The sequence below is a fragment of the Pseudochaenichthys georgianus genome, chromosome 4, assembly GCF_902827115.2.
Source record: "Pseudochaenichthys georgianus chromosome 4, fPseGeo1.2, whole genome shotgun sequence".
In the NCBI taxonomy this organism is placed as follows: Eukaryota; Metazoa; Chordata; class Actinopteri; order Perciformes; family Channichthyidae; genus Pseudochaenichthys; species Pseudochaenichthys georgianus.
The window spans coordinates 46,236,428-46,255,756 of record NC_047506.1 but is presented as its reverse complement, the minus strand read 5'-3'; the positions used below and the strand labels follow the sequence as shown (position 1 = coordinate 46,255,756).

At 50.9% G+C, this 19,329-nt stretch overlaps 2 protein-coding genes across 2 annotated transcripts in view; one reads left to right on the top strand and one right to left on the bottom strand.

Moving 5' to 3' along the window:
- The window catches only part of rab3b (RAB3B, member RAS oncogene family), a 111,862-nt gene that overhangs the window by 78,514 nt on the left and 14,019 nt on the right, over positions 1 to 19,329 (bottom strand). The window lies entirely within an intron of this gene.
- Positions 1,605 to 2,715, top strand: LOC139433797 (uncharacterized). Its single transcript, XM_071203018.1, has one exon. The coding sequence runs from the start codon at positions 1,858 to 1,860 to the stop codon at positions 2,713 to 2,715; it is 858 nt and encodes a 285-aa protein (XP_071059119.1). The 5' UTR covers positions 1,605 to 1,857.

Below are 19,329 nucleotides of genomic sequence, written 5' to 3'. Positions count from 1 at the left end.
TTTCCATTAAGCAGGTAGCCGGTGAAGGCTGTGTTCCCGCACCCGCTCCCGGTTCCACTGCATCTGGCATTCGTCTCTAACTCAACCAGTGAAGGCAGTTCTCGCCCCCGCTCCTGGTAGATGCCAAACTGCCTCGTTTTTCCATTAAGCAGGTAGCTGGTGAAGGCTGTGTTCCCGCACCTGCTCCCGGTTACGCTGCATCTGGCATTCGTCTCTAACTCAACCAGTGAAGGCAGTTCTCGCCCCCGCTCCTGGTAGATGCCAAACTGCCTCGTTTTTCCATTAAGCAGGTAGCTGGTGAAGGCTGTGTTCCCGCACCTGCTCCCGGTTACGCTGCATCTGGCATTCGTCTCTAACTCAACCAGTGAAGGCAGTGTTTTCGCCCCCGCTTCCTGGTAGACGCCAAACTGCCTTGTTTTTCTGTTAAGCAGGTAGCTGGTGAAGGCTGTGTTCCCGCACCCGCTCCCGGTTACGCTGCATCTGGCATTCGTCTCTAACTCGACCAGTGAAGGCAGTGTTCTCGCCCCCGCTCCTGGTAGGCGTAGAACTGCCTTGTTTCTCCGTTAAGCAGGTAGCTGGTGAAGGCTGTGTTCCCGCACCCGCTCCCGGTTACGCTGCATCTGGCATTCGTCTTTAATTTAACCAGTGAAGGCAGTGTTCTTGCCCCCGCTCCTGGTAGACGCTAAACTGCCTTGTTTATTCCGTTAAGCAGGTAGCTGGTGAAGGCTGTGTTCCCGCACCCGCTCCCGGTTACGCTGCATCTGGCATTCGTCTTTAATTTAACCAGTGAAGGCAGTGTTCTCGCCCCTGCTCCTGGTAGACGCTAAACTGCCTGGTTTTTTCCATTAAGCAGGTAGCTGGTGAAGGCTGTGTTCCCACACCCGCTCCCGGTTACGCTGCATCTGGCATTCGTCTTAGTTTAACCAGTGAAGGCAGTGTTCTCGCCCCCGTTCCTGGTAGACGCTAAACTGCCTGGTTTCCGTTAAGCAGGTAGCTGGTGAAGGCTGTGTTACCGCACCCGCTCCCGGTTATGCTGCATCTGGCACTCGCCTCTAGCTCAGCCAGTGAAGGCAGTGTTCTCGCCCCCGCTCCTGGTAAACTGCCTTATTTACTAATCCAGCTAGGTGAAGGCAGTGATCTCGCTCCCGCTCCCTCTGCCGGTAACGTGGGTGTAATTACATCCCTATTTCTGTTGGGCGAGTAGCGGCGCGGCTCTACTCTTTCCGTTAAGCAGATAGCTGGTGAAGGCTGTGTTCCCGCACCCACTCCCGGTTACGCTGCATCTGGCATTCGTCTCTAACTCAACCAGTGAAGGTAGTGTTCTCGCCCCCGCTCCTGGTAGATGCGGAACTGCCCTGTTTTTCCGTTACGCAGGTAGCGGGTGAAGGCTGTGTTCCCGCACCCGCTCCCGGTTATGCTGCATCTGGCATTCGTCTCTAACTCAGCCGGTCTCTATTCGTCTCTAACTCAGCTCAGTGTTCTCGCCCCCGCTCCTGGTAGACGCTGAACTGCCATCCAAAGTAATTGTTCTTAGGATAAAGGTTTTACAAGCTGCTCTGATTGTGTCAGCTGGTTGCGGAAGGAGGAACCTATTGCGGTGAGCATGTTGTAACTTCCGGTTGTTGTTGTTGTCATCTCCGGGTATCCCGTGTGCCTGTTCTGTTGCTGATAGCTTATTAACTTAACTTAATCGATCGTTTTAAAACTCTTGATCACGGCAACTGCCTGACGTTGTAATCACACGTTACTACAGCTTAAGCACTCACAACTCTCCTTCTCTTAGCGACTGTAACTCCACAGTTGCCTACACTCTTTTCGGGTTTGCTAACGGTAGCTACTTTAGCTTGATAGCTAGCCATGGCTCTTTCCCCACCCTCGGGTGTTATTTCCTGCTCTTCCTGTCTCATGTTTGGTTACTTCCCGGCCTCCTTTACTGGTAAGGATACATGTGTTAAATGTAGTATAGTTGTTAGGTTGGAGGCGGGAATCATAGCCATAGAAGCCCGGCTCCACATCTTAGAAAGTAACTCAGCTACAGTAAAGCCCATATTAGCCAGTGCGGACCAGCCAACGGTAGCTCCTCTTAGCCTTCCCCCGGAAACTCCCGAGCAGCAAGGAGACTGGATGACTGTTCAGAAGAGGCATAACACGAAACCTGCAGGTCCCCACCAACCCGTTCACGTATCTAACAGATATTCCCCACTCAGCGAGACACCCGCTGAGAAGCCAACTCTGGTTATTGATAGCTCTATTATGAGACACGTGAATTTAGAGACCGAAGCCTCCACAGTCACATGCATTCCGGGGGCCAGAGCGGGCGACGTTGAGGCGCATCTTAAACTGCTGGCTAAAAATAAACGTAAATACAATAGGATTATTATTCACATCGGTGGTAATGATGTTCGTTTACGCCAATCAGAATGCACCAAACTTAATGTGGAGTCGGTGTGTAGTTATGCTAAAACAATGTCGGACACCGTAATCTTCTCTGGTCCCCTCCCCAATCTGATCAATGATGACATTTATAGCCGCATGTCATCATTTCAGCGCTGGTTGTCTTGGTGGTGCCCAGCAAACAATGTGGGCTTCGTAAATAATTGGACAGCCTTCTGGGGAAAACCTGGTTTGATTAAGAGAGACGGCATTCATCCTACTTTGGAAGGTGCAGATCTCATTTCGGCAAACATTTCAGGGCTTTGTGGACTTAATCCATGACAAACTGGAGTTGAGACCAGGAGGCGGAGGCGCAGTCTTACACGCTTCTCTGCGCTCTCTCCTAGGCAGTCATCCATAGGAATCCCGAACCCAATAAAATACCCAATATTAGCGGTGTGTGTGTCTTCCCAAGGACAATTTAAGGTAAAACCTAATAGAGGTGTCATACATAATAACCTAAGAAAAGTAAATGTAACAACTACTACAGTGAAACAAAACAGGAAGATTAAATGTGGTCTCTTAAACATAAGATCTCTAGCATCTAAAGCAGGGGTCACCAACCTTTTTTAGGATGAGGGCTACTTTCAAAAAATAAAACAAGTTGGGGGACTCTTTTGTTTTGTTTTTTGCAATGTATATATTTAGCACATTTTAACATTATTATATGCTTACCTTTAACCTTTGTGTGCTATTTGGGTCTGTGGGACCCATTTTCAGTGTTTACTAAAAGAAAATGTATTCAATTTAATTATTTTAACCTGCTTTATTTGGGGGTGGGCCTCACATCATCTAGGGGGGACCTCACATCCTCGAGGGGGGTCCTCGCCTCCTCCAGAGGGGACCTCACATCCTCTAGGGGCATGCACCCCCGGGAAGATGTTTTTTAAAATGTTGAAGTGAAATGCATCAATCTGGTGCACTTTGAGCACAAAATGAATTCATGGATACAGCTCTCAACACTCATATGAAAGGGAGCTGTATACTTTTCAATACTCCAACCATCTTTAGAATATTATCACAACCAATACCAAATCATTTAAACTTGTTTATTCTTATCTTATGTTAGCATTCTTTCTTTTTATTTATGCATATTTTACTAATCATTCCCCTTTTAAACAGTTTTTTGTACTGTACACATTGGAATGATTTCTTACTTTATCTATTATAGATAAAAGTGTGCTCTCCCGAGCTCTCTCTCTCTCTCTCTCTCTCTCTCTCTCTCTCTCTCTCTCTCTCTCTCTCTCTCTCTCTCTCTCTCTCTCTCTCTCTCTCTCTCTCTCTCTCTCCCTCCCTCTGTCTCGCTCGCTCACAGAGGTTGTATGCTCCTCCGTGGCGATGACGGCTTGCGTTAAAAAAAACAAAAACATATTTGTAAAGTGGGGGGACACAAACGGGATTTCGAAAAGTGTGGGGGACATGTCCCCCGTGCCCCCCCCCGTCACCAGTGGAGATTATGCCATGCGTGTGTGTGCGTCAAGTGCAATAAATATATATGCAAGTTACAACACACAGAGTAAAACTCTGCCCCTCATGTGCAGTATAGGCTGGCATGACTAGGCTGTGTTGAATGGGGCTGATTTGTTGTGTAGATTCGGCCAGAAGGAAAATCAGCGGGGAGGTGCCACATTGCTTTTCTTCCCGACTGCAACGGATGGTCCCACAAATCAAGCAAGAACGTGATTGGTCGATATTCATTGTGGGGGTGGGGGAGGAGGGGTGTTAGATAGATATAGAGTTGTAGTAAGTAGATAGAGTTCGCTATAATTTAGGTTTCGTTTATGCATAGGGTAGATTCTTTTAATTACATTTCCATTTTTGTTTTGTGTATTTTATACATTTTGGATTTGCTTGGCGAGCTATTTTTAGAACATGCCCCACGGGCGACTCACGTTGCCCCTGCGGGTGACTGAGTGCCCGCGGGCACCGTGTTGGCTACCCCTGATCTAAAGCAATATTGGTAAATGATTTAATATCAGATTATAATATTGATATATGCTGTCTCACTGAAACTTGGTTGAGACATGAAGAATATGTCAGCATAAATGAGGCCACTCCACCCAGCCATATCAACACTCATATTGCTCGAGGCACGGGCCGAGGAGGTGGAGTTGCAGCAATCTTTGACTCAAGTTTACTTATCAATACTAAACCAAAATTAAATTATACCTCATTTGAAAGCCTCGTTTTTAGTCTTACGCATCCGACCTGGAAAACTTTGCAGCCAATCTTATTTGTTACAGTGTATCGTGCACCAGGTCCTTATTCAGAATTCTTATCAGAATTCTCTGAGTTTTTATCAACTTTGGTTCTTAAAACAGACAAAGTAATTATCGTAGGTGACTTTAATATTCATGTTGACGATGATAAAAATAGCCTTACTGTTGCATTTAACTCTATATTAGATTCTGTTGGTTTCTGTCAGAGTGTAAATAAACCAACCCACTGCTATAATCACACTCTCAACCTTGTTCTGACTTATGGTATTGAAATTGAGCAACTATTAGTCGAACCGCATAATCCTGCTTTATCCGACCATTTCTTAGTAACTTTTGAAGTACTATTACGAGACTACAAAGCATTAGTCAAAAGCTCTTGCAGCAGAAACCTATAGGTTACTTACGTAACCCCAGTACTCAAGTAACATGAAGTGAGATGTCTCACTATGGGATGCGCCTCATCGCGGAGCAAACAGAAGCATCAATCTCATTACCCAATCCTGATTGGCTGGTGATCTTGACGTCAACGTCAGGGGAAATCACCCCCTATAAGTAGCCTGCTCCACGACGCATGCGTCATTCAAAATAAGCACCTCTTCTCACTTCACCATAGCAAGGAGGGCCGTCTGGTGAGACATCTCACTTCATGTTACTCTGAGACTGGGGTTACGTAAGTAACCTACAGTTCTCATTCATAACACTCCGTTCGATGTCTCACTATGGGAAATTGTAGCTCCCGTATTGCCAGACGAGTTTATCTCGAAAATCACCAAACCAACCAGAACTCAACAGGTAGAGTTCTGACTCAACCAGGTGCCCAGCACTGCTTGAGTCACACCGGGAGCAGAACGCCCAGCCTGCTAAGAGGCGGACAAAAGTGAGTGGCGAGGACCAGCTCGCCGCTGCACCGATGTCTTGGATGGGAGACATCCTGGACAGAGCCCAGGATGCAGCCAGACCCTGAGTCGAAAGAGCTCGCGGACCCGAGGGTGCCTGCGAACTCTGACTCGTATGGGCCCCAAAGCAATAGCTTCCACCAGACAGTGGGAGAGCCGTTGCTTAGTAACAGGCTTGCCTGGGTTAGCCCAGGACACCAGGAGTTGATCATTATGACAAGTACCCCTGATCTGTCCATACAGGTGCGTAAGCACGAACTGGACACAGCAAATCCCGCTGCTGTTCCCCGGAGGGACCCAGCGGCGGAGGAAATGCCTCAATGTCCATTGGGTACATGTACAGATAGTGCATGAAAACATTACTGGCTCGCCTGGCGGAAGCCAGGACCGGTATGTTAGAGAGACCTGGTGTAGGAATCTCTCGCACTCTGAATAGTGTTTATCACCCTATGAGGGAGTCTCACTGTATTCAGGTTGTACCACTCACGGACCAGGCCCATAAGGCCAAGCGCTCTGGGTGTGGGTGAAAAATCTCCCCCCCCGCCTGGGACAGTATGTCCCTGCGTAGTGGGAGTTGCCATGGCTGCCCGCACAGCAGCTGATAAATCTCCGCCAGCCAGTACATAGTGGGCCAGTGCGGAGCTATCAGGATAAGTGTGTGGCGTTGTTCCCTCACTCTGGCCAGAGTTTGGGGAATCAGAGCCCACCGTGGGGTGGGAACGCGTACAGAAGGCCCGAAGGCCAAACGTGTGCGAGTGCGTCCACACCTAACGGTGTGTTTAAGTCGCGCATCGAAAAGAACAGCTGACATTGAACATTTTCTTTTGATGCGAACAGGTCCACCGTGGCTCTACCATAACGCACCCACAGCTGGCTCACAATCCTTGGATGTAGAGTCCAGTCTGCATAAAGTGGTGCACCTCTGGACAGTAGGTCAGCTCCGAGGTTCAACACACCCGGTACGTGCGTCGCTCTCAGAGAGAGGAGACGCCCGCTGCTCCATAAGATCAGTTTGCGTGCCAGCATGTGTAACTGGAGAGAACGCAAACCCCCTTGGCGGTTTATATAAGATATTGTAGTCGTATTGTCTGTCCTCACGAGGACATGGTGTTCTCTGAGAAAAGGCAGAAAGCGTTTTAGGGTGAGGAACACCGCTAAAAGCTCTAGGTAATTTATGTGCGCCCGCTGGAGGTCTCTGCTCCAGAGACCCCTCACCGGACGGCCTTCATAAATACCTCCCCAACCTGTCAGACATGCGTCCGTGGTTACCACCTTCCGGGAAAGGACAGCACCCATAGGCACGCCCCGTACTAGAAAAGTCGGGTGCAGCCAGTGGCGCAGTGCCGTTACGCATTTCACAGTAACCATTACCCTCCGCGCGCCATGACGCGCGGGATTTCGTTTTAAGGCGGCTACCCAGCGCTGAAACTCCCTCATGTGTAAGCGTCCTAGTCGTACGACCAGGATGGCTGACGCCATGAGCCCCATTAACCGCAGGCATGTTCTGAAGAGAACATGTTTGCGCAGCTGGAATTGAGCGAGACAAGCTCTGAAAGCTTTCACTCTTTCCGCTGACAAGCGAGCTGAAAAGGGCACCGAGTTCAGGCGTAACCCCAGGAAGAGTATAGTCTGCGCGGGGCACAACATGCTCTTCTCTGTGTTTATCATGAAACCCAGGTTGAGCAGGTGCTTTACGAGGACATTTGTCTGCGTAACAGCCTCCTGCTCCGACTGTGCGAGAAGCAGCCAGTCGTCCAAGTAGGTCGCCAAGCGAATACCCTGTTGTCTTAACAGGGCTATCGCGGCTTCCGTACGTCGTACAAACACTCTTGGACTGAGAGACAGGCCGAAGGGAAGTACTCTGTATTCGTAACAGATCCCCTGAAATGCGAACCTCAGATATTTCCTGTGTGGATAATATACTGGGATGTGGAAATACGCATCTTTCAGGTCGACTGATGTAAACCAGTCATCTTGTCGAACAAGACACAGCAGAGATGTGTGAGTGAGCATTCTGAATTTGTATCTTTTTAGATATCTGTTCAGAACCCTCAAATCCAGTATTGGCCGAATTCCGTTCCCTCCTCGTTTGGGAACGAGGAAATACTTGGAATAAAAGCCACTCTGACTCTGCTCGGCAGGTACAATAGATATAGCCCTCTTTTCTAGAAGTGAGAGGATCTCTCTCTCTAAAATATGGGCTGACTCTCCCCGGGCTTGTGAATACAAAATGCCCGAGAAACGAGGGGGGGTGACAGCGAATTGGAGTCTGTAACCCCGTGTTACTGTCTTGAAAACCCAAGCAGTTGTTGTTGTGAGCATCTTCCACTGTGTGCTCCTTAGAGCCAGCGGAGATGTCACATCTCTTACCCTCTGAGACTCTATTTGTTGTGTTATGGGGCCCTCTAGTGTCTGAACACGGTGGTACCCCATTTCAACAGTCCCCACCGGCACTGCGCACGCGCGTGGCGGTGGCTTCACGGACCCGTCAATAATCCGCCTCTTGAGAGATGCCGTAGCTGCTCTCAAAAGGGGAAGGATTGGCGGGCTGTCCTTTACAGCTCTAGCCGGCACTGCGCATGCGCGTGACGGTAGTGCCTTCACAGACCCGTTTATTATCCGCCTTTTGAGAGAGGCCGTAGCTGCTCTCAGAAGGGGATTTATAGTTAACGGACTGTTTATTGTTTTTCTTTTCATTTTTTTGAGCTGCGCCCTTGGCCGAAGCCTGGATGCGTCAGCGGAAAACGGTTTATTCAAACAATAAAGATGTGACATGTGTTTTATGCGGACTTGAGGATGACGTTGAGTCATCTCTCAAGGCAGCGGGAACACGTTTCGAGCCGGGGAAGGAACTTCCAGCTCTGTCACAGAGGGGAAAAGGAGGGGCTGTCATGCCGCTCGCTTCTTCCTCCTCGACTGCTGGCCGAAATTCTGGGTTGGTTGCGCCTGGGCTGCAGCCGGAACCGGAGATTTTCTAGGCCAACTCGCCCTCGTCTCCTGCCTGGGCTGGGGACTCGGGGCGGGCTGCGACCTCTGCTGACCTGGTACTTTAAACCCAGCAGGGTTCGGAGCAGCTTGGGCGAAGGGCCGCTGTTGCGGAGGCAGCGGCTGGACCCTTCGAGGGAGACAGAGGTGGAGGGCCTCGTCTTCCTTCTTTTTCGACTCGCACCTCCTCTGCATGGAAGCGAGAGTGGAGCCGAAAATCCCATCGGGAACGATGGGCATATCAAGCACATCTTCCTTTTCCCGGTCCGGGAGGTTGGTGAGGTTGAGCCATCTAGCTCTTTCCTGCACCACCATGATCCCCATTAGCTTGCCCGTGGCCTGGACGGCGCAGCGTTGGACACGGAGACAAATGTCTGTGACCGCGGCTATCTCGTCCAGAGTGGCCGGTCCAGAATTGCTCGACAGATCCTCACAGAGCTCCGCTTGGTACGCGGTTAGCATCGAGGAAACGTTCAGAGCCCTGGCGGACAATGCTGAGGCTTTGTAGGACCGTTCAGTCATGGTCGACTGGAATCGGTCTGTCTTCGCTGGCAGTGTGGGGTTCCTGCTTGGTGACGGGCCCATCCTCGGTAGGAGGTGGGTTGCCACCAGCGGTTCCATAGGCGGTATGCAGAGCAGGACGAGCCTCTCCATACCGTCACAGTCAAGGGAGGAGGCACCCTGGATTGGGGCCTTTTTGCTAAAGGGCCGGTCTCTCCACGAGACCGACACCTCATCCAACATCTCCGGGAAGACCGGGAGGAGTTGCCTCTTTGTCCTCGTTGTTTGGGAAAAATGTTTTCCCTCGTAACAGGACCTGGAGGTCTCCTTGGCCACTTCGGGTCATGGGATGTCTAGTCTGGCCGCAGCGCGCTGACACACGGCTTGCAGGTCCATGCTTAGACAGGGCGAAGCTGGTGTGCTATCGCCCGGGAGAGCAGCCATCGCTCCCGGCTTTGCAGCCTGAGCTGGTGACACGAAGATGTCATCTTCTTGCTCGTCCGAATCAGACAGGAGGAACTCAGAGGCATCCTCTTCGTCCTCCATGTAATCCAATTCTAGGACATCCTCCGCGGGTGAAACCATGGTGAGGTCCAGCCGGGAGCCCCAGCTTGGTATAGCGTGGGGCCCCGTTCCGGTTCCGCGGCTGCCGCAGTTGATGAGCCCCAGACCGTAAAGGTGAGGGACTCAGTCTCTGCGGCGGACGCCCCCGCGTCTTGATTGCCAGCCGGCCAATCAGTGGACATGAGGTGATCCTGTCCCGACAGGCTAGCTTGTCGTGCTAACCGTCGGCGGAGGCTCTTTATGGTGAGGCGGGCACAATGCCCGCACGAGCCGGGGTTGTCAATAGCCTCCTGGGGGTGTTCCAGCCCGAGGCAGGACGAGCAGACCTGGTGTGAGTCTGTGCCTGATATCTTCAACCCGCAGCCTCCGAGTCGAGCCTCCGAGTCCCTGACTCCTCTGGTGTGAGGGAGAGAGGCGTCCATCTCGTTCGCCGCGAGGCGTGGAGAGGACCTGCTCTTAACAGGTACGTCGAGAAAAAAGTGTTCCGAATCTGTCTTTAATCCGGAGAAAAAAAAGGCAAAGAATATTACCTGGTGTGGTAATATTCTTTTAATCATTTTCTCCTCCGTGAGAAGAGAAAATAAAAAACTTCCTCGCTACCGTGGTGAGGAAAAAAAGCACAAGCTAGCAACTGGTGTGTTGCTAACTTGAAAGTCAAAATATTACCTTAATTCCAGAGGAAGAACAGCGAGGTTGACTATAATACTAGCTGGTGTGTTAGTATCATACTCTTCTGTAAGGCAGAATAGGGTAGCCGGCTAACGCCCGTCGACCGAAAATTAGCTTTGGTTCAGTCTGTGGACTGTTAAGCTAGCCCGGCTACCATTAGAGATGTGCTCTGAAGCGAGAAGAGGTGTTTGAATGACGCATGCGTCGTGGCGCAGGCTACTTATAGGGGGTGATTTCCCCTGACGTTGACGTCAAGATCACCAGCCAATCAGGATTGGCGTAATGAGATTGATGCTTCTGTTTGCTCCGCGATGAGTCGCATCCCATAGTGAGACATCGAACGGAGTGTTATGAATGAGAACTATCTGTTAGTGCTATAGCCACATTTAAGGAAGAGATTCCACCAATACTTAACTCGATAGCATGTCTGCATGTAGGGGAGGAAACTTATACAAAATGTACACCACCCCAAATTGATCATGTTGTTGATAGTGCTATAGATGCGCTGCGAATAAAATTAAACTCTGTTGCTCCTTTGAAAAAGAAGAAAATAAAACAACATAGATTAGCTCGATGGCATAATGCCGAAACCCGCAAAATAAAGCAAAAGTCTAGACAACTTGAAAGGATATGGCGTTCCACTAAACTTGAAGAATCTCGTTTAATTTGGCATATTACTCTCAATGAATATAAGAAAGCACTGCATAAAGCGAGAGCAGCCTACTACTCTTCATTAATAGATGAGAATAAGAATAATGCAAGATTTCTTTTCAGCACTGTAGCCAGGCTGACAGAGAGCCACAGCTCGATTGAGCTTCTATTATAGCACTCAGTAGTAATGATTTTATGTGCTTTTTTAACGATACAATTGTTACTCTTAGAAACACAATTAATAACCTCTTGCCTTTGACCAGTATAGTGTTATCAACAGCTCCCGGAAATGTAAGCTCTAATATTACACTAGATAGTAAACTAGAATGCTTTTCAGCCATAAACCTTGAACAATTACATGCAATGATTCTCTCTTCTAAACCATCAACGTGCATGTTAGACCCAATTCCAACTAAGCTGTTGAAGGAAGTTCTTCCATTAATTAGCACTTCTTTATTAAATATTATGAATATGTCTTTATTATCAGGCTATGTTCCACAATCATTCAAAGTACAACCTCGATCCAGAGGTTTTAGCCAACTATAGACCTATTTCTAATCTTCCGTTCCTCTCAAAAATTCTTGAGAAAGCGGTCGCAAAACAGTTGTGTGATTACTTAAAAAACAATGATTTATTTGAAGATTTTCAGTCTGGCTTTAGAACACATCATAGCACAGAGACAGCTCTGGTTAATGTCACAAATGACATTCTAATAGCCTCAGACAAGGGACTTTTCTCTATTCTTGTTTTGCTCGATCTCAGTGCTGCATTTGATACTATCGACCATGATATCCTATTGCAAAGACTAGAGCACCTAACTGCTTTAGGCTGGTTTACGTCCTATCTATCTGAACGCTCTCAGTTTGTACGTGTTAACGATGAATCTTCCACGCAAACCAAAGTTAGCCATGGAGTGCCACAGGGCTCAGTGCTCGGACCTAATTTGTTCACATTATATATGCTTCCGTTGGGCAATATTATAAGGAATCATTCTGTAAACTTTCATTGTTATGCGGATGATACTCAACTATATTTATCAATCAAGCCTGATGAAATTAATCATCTAAATAAAATTCAAGACTGCCTTAAGGACTTAAAAACGTGGATGACCTTAAACTTTTTGATGTTAAACACGACCAAAACTGAAGTTATTGTACTTGGCCCGAAGAATCTACGAAACAAATTATCTAAAGATATACTAACTATGGATGGCATTAATTTGGCCTCCAGTGAGACTGTAAGGAATCTTGGTGTTATATTTGATCAGGATTTATCCTTTAACGCCCACATAAAATCAATTTCAAGGACCGCCTACTTCCATCTACATAACATTGCAAAAATCAGGCATATCTTGCCTCAAAACGATGCAGAGAAACTAGTCCATGCATTTGTTACTTCTAGGCTGGATTATTGTAACTCTTTATTATCAGGGTGTACCAAGAAGTCAGTCAAGTCGCTTCAGCTGATTCAAAATGCTGCGGCTCGTGTACTAACCAGAGTTAGGAAAAGGGACCACATTACTCCTGTTCTGGCTGCCTTACACTGGCTCCCTATAGAACACAGGATAGAATTTAAAATTCTTCTTCTCGCCTACAAAGCCCTTAATGGGCAGGCGCCATCTTACCTTTAAGAACTCATTATACCCTACTGTCCTACTAGGGCATTGCGTTCCAAGAATGCAGGGTTGTTGGTTGTTCCTAGAATCTCTAAAAGTACAATGGGAGCCAGAGCCTTTTCTTATCAAGCTCCACATTTGTGGAATCAGCTTCCAGTTTGTGTTCGGGCGGCAGACACCCTATCCGTTTTTAAGAGTGCGCTTAAGACCTTCCTTTTTGATAAAGCTTATAGTTAGGGCTGATTAGATTCAGCCCCTAGTTTTGCTGATATAGGCTTAGTTTGTCGGGGGACATCTTACTTCTTCCTTCTCTCTGTCTATACCTGTGTACTCTCATGTTCCGATTAACCCAGCTTCCCCAAATGTCTTTCTTTTTGGTGTCTATATACGCCGGGATCCGGAGTCATGGATGATCCTGCGGTCCTGTGTCCTGGATCGCGAGCCCTGGATCGCGAGTCGTGGCCGTGGTCCTGGATCATCGGTCCTGGATGGATATCCTCGTGGATTCATCTTCCTATTATACACACATGCATTTCCAAACACTTGGATTACCTATGTTGCAAATGTATTATCTTTTCAATTTACACACGGCATCTATTGCACGTCTGTCCGTCCTGGGAGAGGGATCCCTCCTCTGTTGCTCTCCCTGAGGTTTCTCCCATTTTCCCCTTTAAACTGGGTTTTCTTCGGAAGTTTTTCCTTGTACGATGTGAGGGTCTAAGGACAGAGGGTGTCGTATTGTCATACTGATATTCTGTACACACTGTGAAGACCACTGAGACAAATGTAACATTTGTGATATTGGGCTATATAAATAAACATTGATTGATTGATTGACTGCCGTGTCTATTAATAGACACGGCACGAAGGAGGGGCGCCTACCGAAGGATTAATATGGCTGGATTAATCCAGCCATATTAATCCTTCGGTTGGCGCCCCTCCTTCGGCTGACACACCTCCTTCGGTTGACGGAGAGTCCTCCGTAGCATACCAGTCGAGCCAGGGGAGCTGTTTAGGTCAGCTGCCCTGGAGGCAATGGAGCGTGCCGCCCAAGCTAGGCAGACCAGGCAGCAGCACTCGGGTCCTCGCAGACCTGTGCCCACTCCCAGCAGGCCCAGGGGACGCTCTAGCAGCCGCACTCAGCCGCCGGATTACAGGGGTGGAGGTCTTAGCGGCCCACTCAACCGCCTCCCAATGACTTTTGTGCCCCATGTCGCCCGCCTTCCAGGCGGCCTCGTGCCCCAGAGGCTTACCGGAGCCCCCCAAGAGGCTCCAGGGTCCGGGGGGCTGGGCCCTGAAATCCCGGAGGTGGTTGGCGGCTGCTTTCCCAGCAGCAGCTCAGTTTCCGGGCAGTCTGTACTTCCGTCCCTTGGGTGGTTTTCAACTTAAACCAGGGGTACGGACCGCAGCTCCGGCCCTAGCCTTCGGCTGGATCTAATTGACAGTCGTCAGCGATCCGGCAGGGGCCCTACCTCTGGGCCAAGAGTTGTCCGTCCTTCTGTCCAAGGACGCAATCAACCCAGTAAGACCCTCTGCTTAGCCAGGGGATTCTACTCGGCATACTTTCTCGTGAGCAAGAAAGTCGGCGGATTTCGCCCGATCTTGGACCTCAGAGGAATCAACAGATTCCTGAAGGTGCTGCCATTCTATATGCTGACTACTGCATACGCACAGGTGGAGTGGTTCTCAACCGAGGGATGCCTACTTCCACGTGGGCCGGGCAAGAGGGTGCCTTATATTCAGTTATTCCGGCCCTTGGGCAGACTGGCAGCTGCCTCGGCCGCTGGGCCCTTAGGCCCGCTGTCGTTGCGCCCCATGCAGATGTGGCTGAACAGCCTTCACTTGGACGCCAAGTGGCACAGGGAAGTCAGGGTGTCGCAGCATTGCTCCACTCTCCGTCACGCTGGAGGGGCCTATCTCCTGGTAGCCATCCATCCCGCCAGGAGACCATCACCATAGGTGCATGTCTCTCAGGGTGGGGTGCAGTGCGGCAGAGCAGGACCGTTCAGGGTCAGCGGTCTGCCCAGCAGAGTGTGCGCCAGGTCAACGTGCTAGAGCTTCGGGCCGTGCAGCTTGCACTCACGCACTTTCTACCCCAACTGGGGGGCAAGAATGTGCGTGTTCCTTGGGGACAGCATGTACATTGTTGCTTAGACAACAGTCCCTTCTAGATAGTGGACGTTCTCACTCCACTCTGAATTTATGTGGCTGCGATTCTGCCCGACATGTTCGGGTCGACGGCGCCACGGCGGGGTGCCACAGGTCGGTGTCCCTCTTTATGAGAGGGGCTTTACGGCAGCGTCCCCCTTGCACCCCGAGGGCTCCGGCTTGGGACCTGCCCTTGCTGCCGGATGCCCTATAATCTCCTCCCTTCGAGCCCCTGGCCCAGGTGGGGCTTAGGTGGCTTCCCACGAAGGCAGCATTTCTGCTTGCCATAGCCTCAGGGAAGCGAGTCGGGGAGTTGCATGTCCTCTCCATAAACAATACATGCCCGAGGTGAGACTCTCAGGCGTTGCCCTTTGGGCAAATGTGGCATTCCCGCCCGGGGTCCTTCCACAAACCCACTTCAATCAGCCTGCCCAGCTGGCATGCTTTGACATTCAGGAGTACGGCTCGTCGAAGTTGCTGTGCCCTGGGGGTGCCCAAAGGGAGTATATCAAGGCTACTGCCTGTATACGGCAGGAGGAGCAACTCTTGATTTTGCCCTGGCGGCACTAAAGGAGGTAAGGCAAATGTCAGCCTTATGAACGGAGGTACCGTGGGACTTGCCCTTCCCATGTACGGGAGTCCGCTCAATGGAAATGCGATGTCAAGTTCCGATGTCAAGTTCCTGTCAGCGGCTAGACATATGTTACCAGTGTTTACCAGTGTTGCCAGGGGCATGATAACATCCTCCACTGGAGGTTGGGTGTTGCTGCTGTGAATAAGGCCGACTATGGGTGCCGATGGGCGGACGGTAAAGCACCGCAAAGTAGACCCCCTTTAAGTGTAAGGCAAATGTCAGCCTTATGAACGGAGGTACCGTGGGACTTGCCCTTCCCATGTACGGGAGTCCGCTCAATGGAAATGCGATGTCAAGTTCCGATGTCAAGTTCCTGTCAGCGGCTAGACATATGTTACCAGTGTTTACCAGTGTTGCCAGGGGCATGATAACATCCTCCACTGGAGGTTGGGTGTTGCTGCTGTGAATAAGGCCGACTATGGGTGCTGATGGGCGGACGGTAAAGCACCGCAAAGTATACCCCCTTTAAGTGTAGCCAGGGGCACGAGAAACATCCTCCATGGAGGTTGGGTGCTGCTGCTGTGAAGAAGGCCGACTATGGGTGCTGATGGGCGGACGGTAAAGCACCGCAAAGTATACCCCCTTTAAGTGTAGCCAGGGGCACGAGAAACATCCTCCATGGAGGTTGGGTGCTGCTGCTGTGAAGAAGGCCGACTATGGGTGCTGATGGGTGGACGGTAAAGCACCGCAAAGTATACCCCCTTTAAGTGTAGCCAGGGGCACGAGCAAAATCCTCCATGGAGGTTGGGTGCTGCTGCTGTGAGGAAGGCCGACTATGGGTGCTGATGGGCGGACGGTAAAGCACCGCAAAGTAGACCCCCTTTAAGTGTAGCCAGGGTCACCCTGCATGCGTCGTCAAATGTGATTGAAATGGACAGATTCCTGTACATTTCAATCACTTTTAATGGGAGTCGTCAGTATATGGAGCTTAACCCATAATTCCCGGACGTTCCAGGCCGAATTTGGAAGCTCATATGCGGCCTGCCATGCGCCTCCACCCGTGGAAAGCAAAAAAAAGTAAAGAAAACGGTCAATTATATGTTAAAATAATCAAAAATGAAGTTTTTGAAAATTCTTGAAAAACGGCTAAGTGCCAACGGGGGAGGGGGTCAAGTCTTCGGCGCTTCGGAACGAAGCCCCGGAGACTTTTGCACTCCCCCGTTGCAATTTACAACGGAGAGGGGAAACGAGAGCTCCCCTCCTCCGTCCAAAATTTTTATTCATCTTTTCCAAGCTACCATCTGCACGAAATCGGAAACCCGGTTTTTGAGAGCACTTAGAAAAAAACGAGCTATTTTCACATGATGGGGAAATCATGGAGGAATGTATCCGCCTCATGAGCACTTTGGATCGGATGAAATTGTTGCCTGGAGGACCCCCAATCATGGTTCTCACAAAACTTTAAGTTTTCAAACTGGTGTCTGGAGGAATGCAAGGGGAGTTGTCAGGGGACTCTACCCGCCTCAAGAGGCACTATTTTGGGATACATTTTATCCATTTTCACCCCTTTTTATGGTTCTTCCAAAAAGTTAACTTATACTTTTTCCGACTCTGGAGAAAGGTAGGGGGAGTTGTCAGGGGACTCTACCTGCCTTTTGGAACACTATTTTCGGATACAATTTATCCATTTTCACCCTTTTCTCTGGTTCTTCCAAAAGTTAACTTATACTTTTTTCGACTCTGGAGAAAGGTAGGGGGAGTTGTCAGGGGACTCTACCTGCCTTTTGGAACACTATTTTCGGATACAATTTATCCATTTTCACCCTTTTCTCTGGTTCTTCCAAAAGTTGACTTTAACTTTTTCCCACCCTGGATAAAGGTATGGGGAGTTGTCAGGGGACTCTACCTGCCTTTTGGAACACTATTTTCGGATACAATTTATCCATTTTCACCCTTTTCTCTGGTTCTTCCAAAAGTTGACTTTAACTTTTTCCCACCCTGGATAAAGGTATGGGGAGTTGTCAGGGGACTCTACCTGCCTTTTGGAACACTATTTTCGGATACAATTTATCCATTTTCACCCTTTTCTCTGGTTCTTCCAAAAGTTGACTTAAACTTGTTCCCACCCTGGAGAAAGGTATGGGGAGTTGTCAGGGGACTCTACCTGCCTTTTGGAACACTATTTTCGGATACAATTTATCCATTTTCACCCTTTTCTCTGGTTCTTCCAAAAGTTGACTTTAACTTTTTCCCACCCTGGATAAAGGTATGGGGAGTTGTCAGGGGACTCTACCTGCCTTTTGGAACACTATTTTCGGATACACTTTATCCATTTTCACCCTTTTCTCTGGTTCTTCCAAAAGTTGACTTAAACTTGTTCCCACCCTGGAGAAAGGTATGGGGAGTTGTCAGGGGACTCTACCCGCCTTATGGAACACTATTTTGGGGTACTTTTTTCCCATTTCACCCCTTTTTTCTGGTTCTCTGGTTGTGGCGGCCTCGCCCTGGCCGTCCACCCTCTGGGTACCTGACTCCCCTGCCTCCTCCGGGGGGCAGTTGAGAAGGGTTCAATGCCTCCCCGGAGGATACTGTTATCCCGGCAACCCGCCAGCAGATGAAAAGACCCACCCCTCCGCCTCTCCGCCTCTCCACCTCTTCTGAGGGACGAGGGAACCGCGCGGGGGTCTGCTGGAGGCTACTGCCGGGTGCTCCGTCCTGCGCCTCACCGGTACCCTGACTCCAGCGCGGTGTGGCGGCCTCGCCCTGGCCGTCCACCCTCTGGGTACCTGACTCCCCTGCCTCCTCCGGGGGGCAGTTGAGAAGGGTTCAATGCCTCCCCGGAGGATACTGTTATCCCGGCAACCCGCCAGCAGATGAAAAGACCCACCCCTCCGCCTCTCCGCCTCTCCACCTCTTCTGAGGGACGAGGGAACCGCGCGGGGGTCTGCTGGAGGCTACTGCCGGGTGCTCCGTCCTGCGCCTCACCGGGACCCTGACTCCAGCGCGGTGTGGCGGCCTCGCCCTGGCCGTCCACCCTCTGGGTACCTGACTCCCCTGCCTCCTCCGGGGGGCAGTTGAGAGGGTTCAATGCCTCCCCGGAGGATACTGTTATCCCGGCAACCCGCCAGCAGATGAAAAGACCCACCCCTCCGCCTCTCCGCCTCTCCACCTCTTCTGAGGGACGAGGGAACCGCGCTGGGGGTCTGCTGGAGGCTACTGCCGGGTGCTCCGTCCTGCGCCTCACCGGGACCCTGACTCCAGCGCGGTGTGGCGGCCTCGCCCTGGCCGTCCACCCTCTGGGTACCTGACTCCCCTGCCTCCTCCGGGGGGCAGTTGAGAAGGGTTCAATGCCTCCCCGGAGGATACTGTTATCCCGGCAACCCGCCAGCAGATGAAAAGACCCACCCCTCCGCCTCTCCGCCTCTCCACCTCTTCTGAGGGACGAGGGAACCGCGCGGGGGTCTGCTGGAGGCTACTGCCGGGTGCTCCGTCCTGCGCCTCACCGGGACCCTGACTCCAGCGCGGTGTGGCGGCCTCGCCCTGGCCGTCCACCCTCTGGGTACCTGACTCCCCTGCCTCCTCCGGGGGGCAGTTGAGAAGGGTTCAATGCCTCCCCGGAGGATACTGTTATCCCGGCAACCCGCCAGCAGATGAAAAGACCCACCCCTCCGCCTCTCCACCTCTTCTGAGGGACGAGGGAACCGCGCGGGGGTCTGCTGGAGGCTACTGCCGGGTGCTCCGTCCTGCGCCTCACCGGTACCCTGACTCCAGCGCGGTGTGGCGGCCTCGCCCTGGCCGTCCACCCTCTGGGTACCTGACTCCCCTGCCTCCTCCGGGGGGCAGTTGAGAGGGGTTCAATGCCTCCCCGGAGGATACTGTTATCCCGGCAACCCGCCAGCAGATGAAAAGACCCACCCCTCCGCCTCTCCACCTCTTCTGAGGGACGAGGGAACCGCGCGGGGGTCTGCTGGAGGCTACTGCCGGGTGCTCCGTCCTGCGCCTCACCGGTACCCTGACTCCAGCGCGGTGTGGCGGCCTCGCCCTGGCCGTCCACCCTCTGGGTACCTGACTCCC

Excerpts from the sequence above, each read along its gene's own strand:
- LOC139433797 (XM_071203018.1), top strand. The coding sequence starts at position 1,858 with ATGGCTCTTTCCCCACCCTCGGGTGTTATTTCCTGCTCTTCCTGTCTC.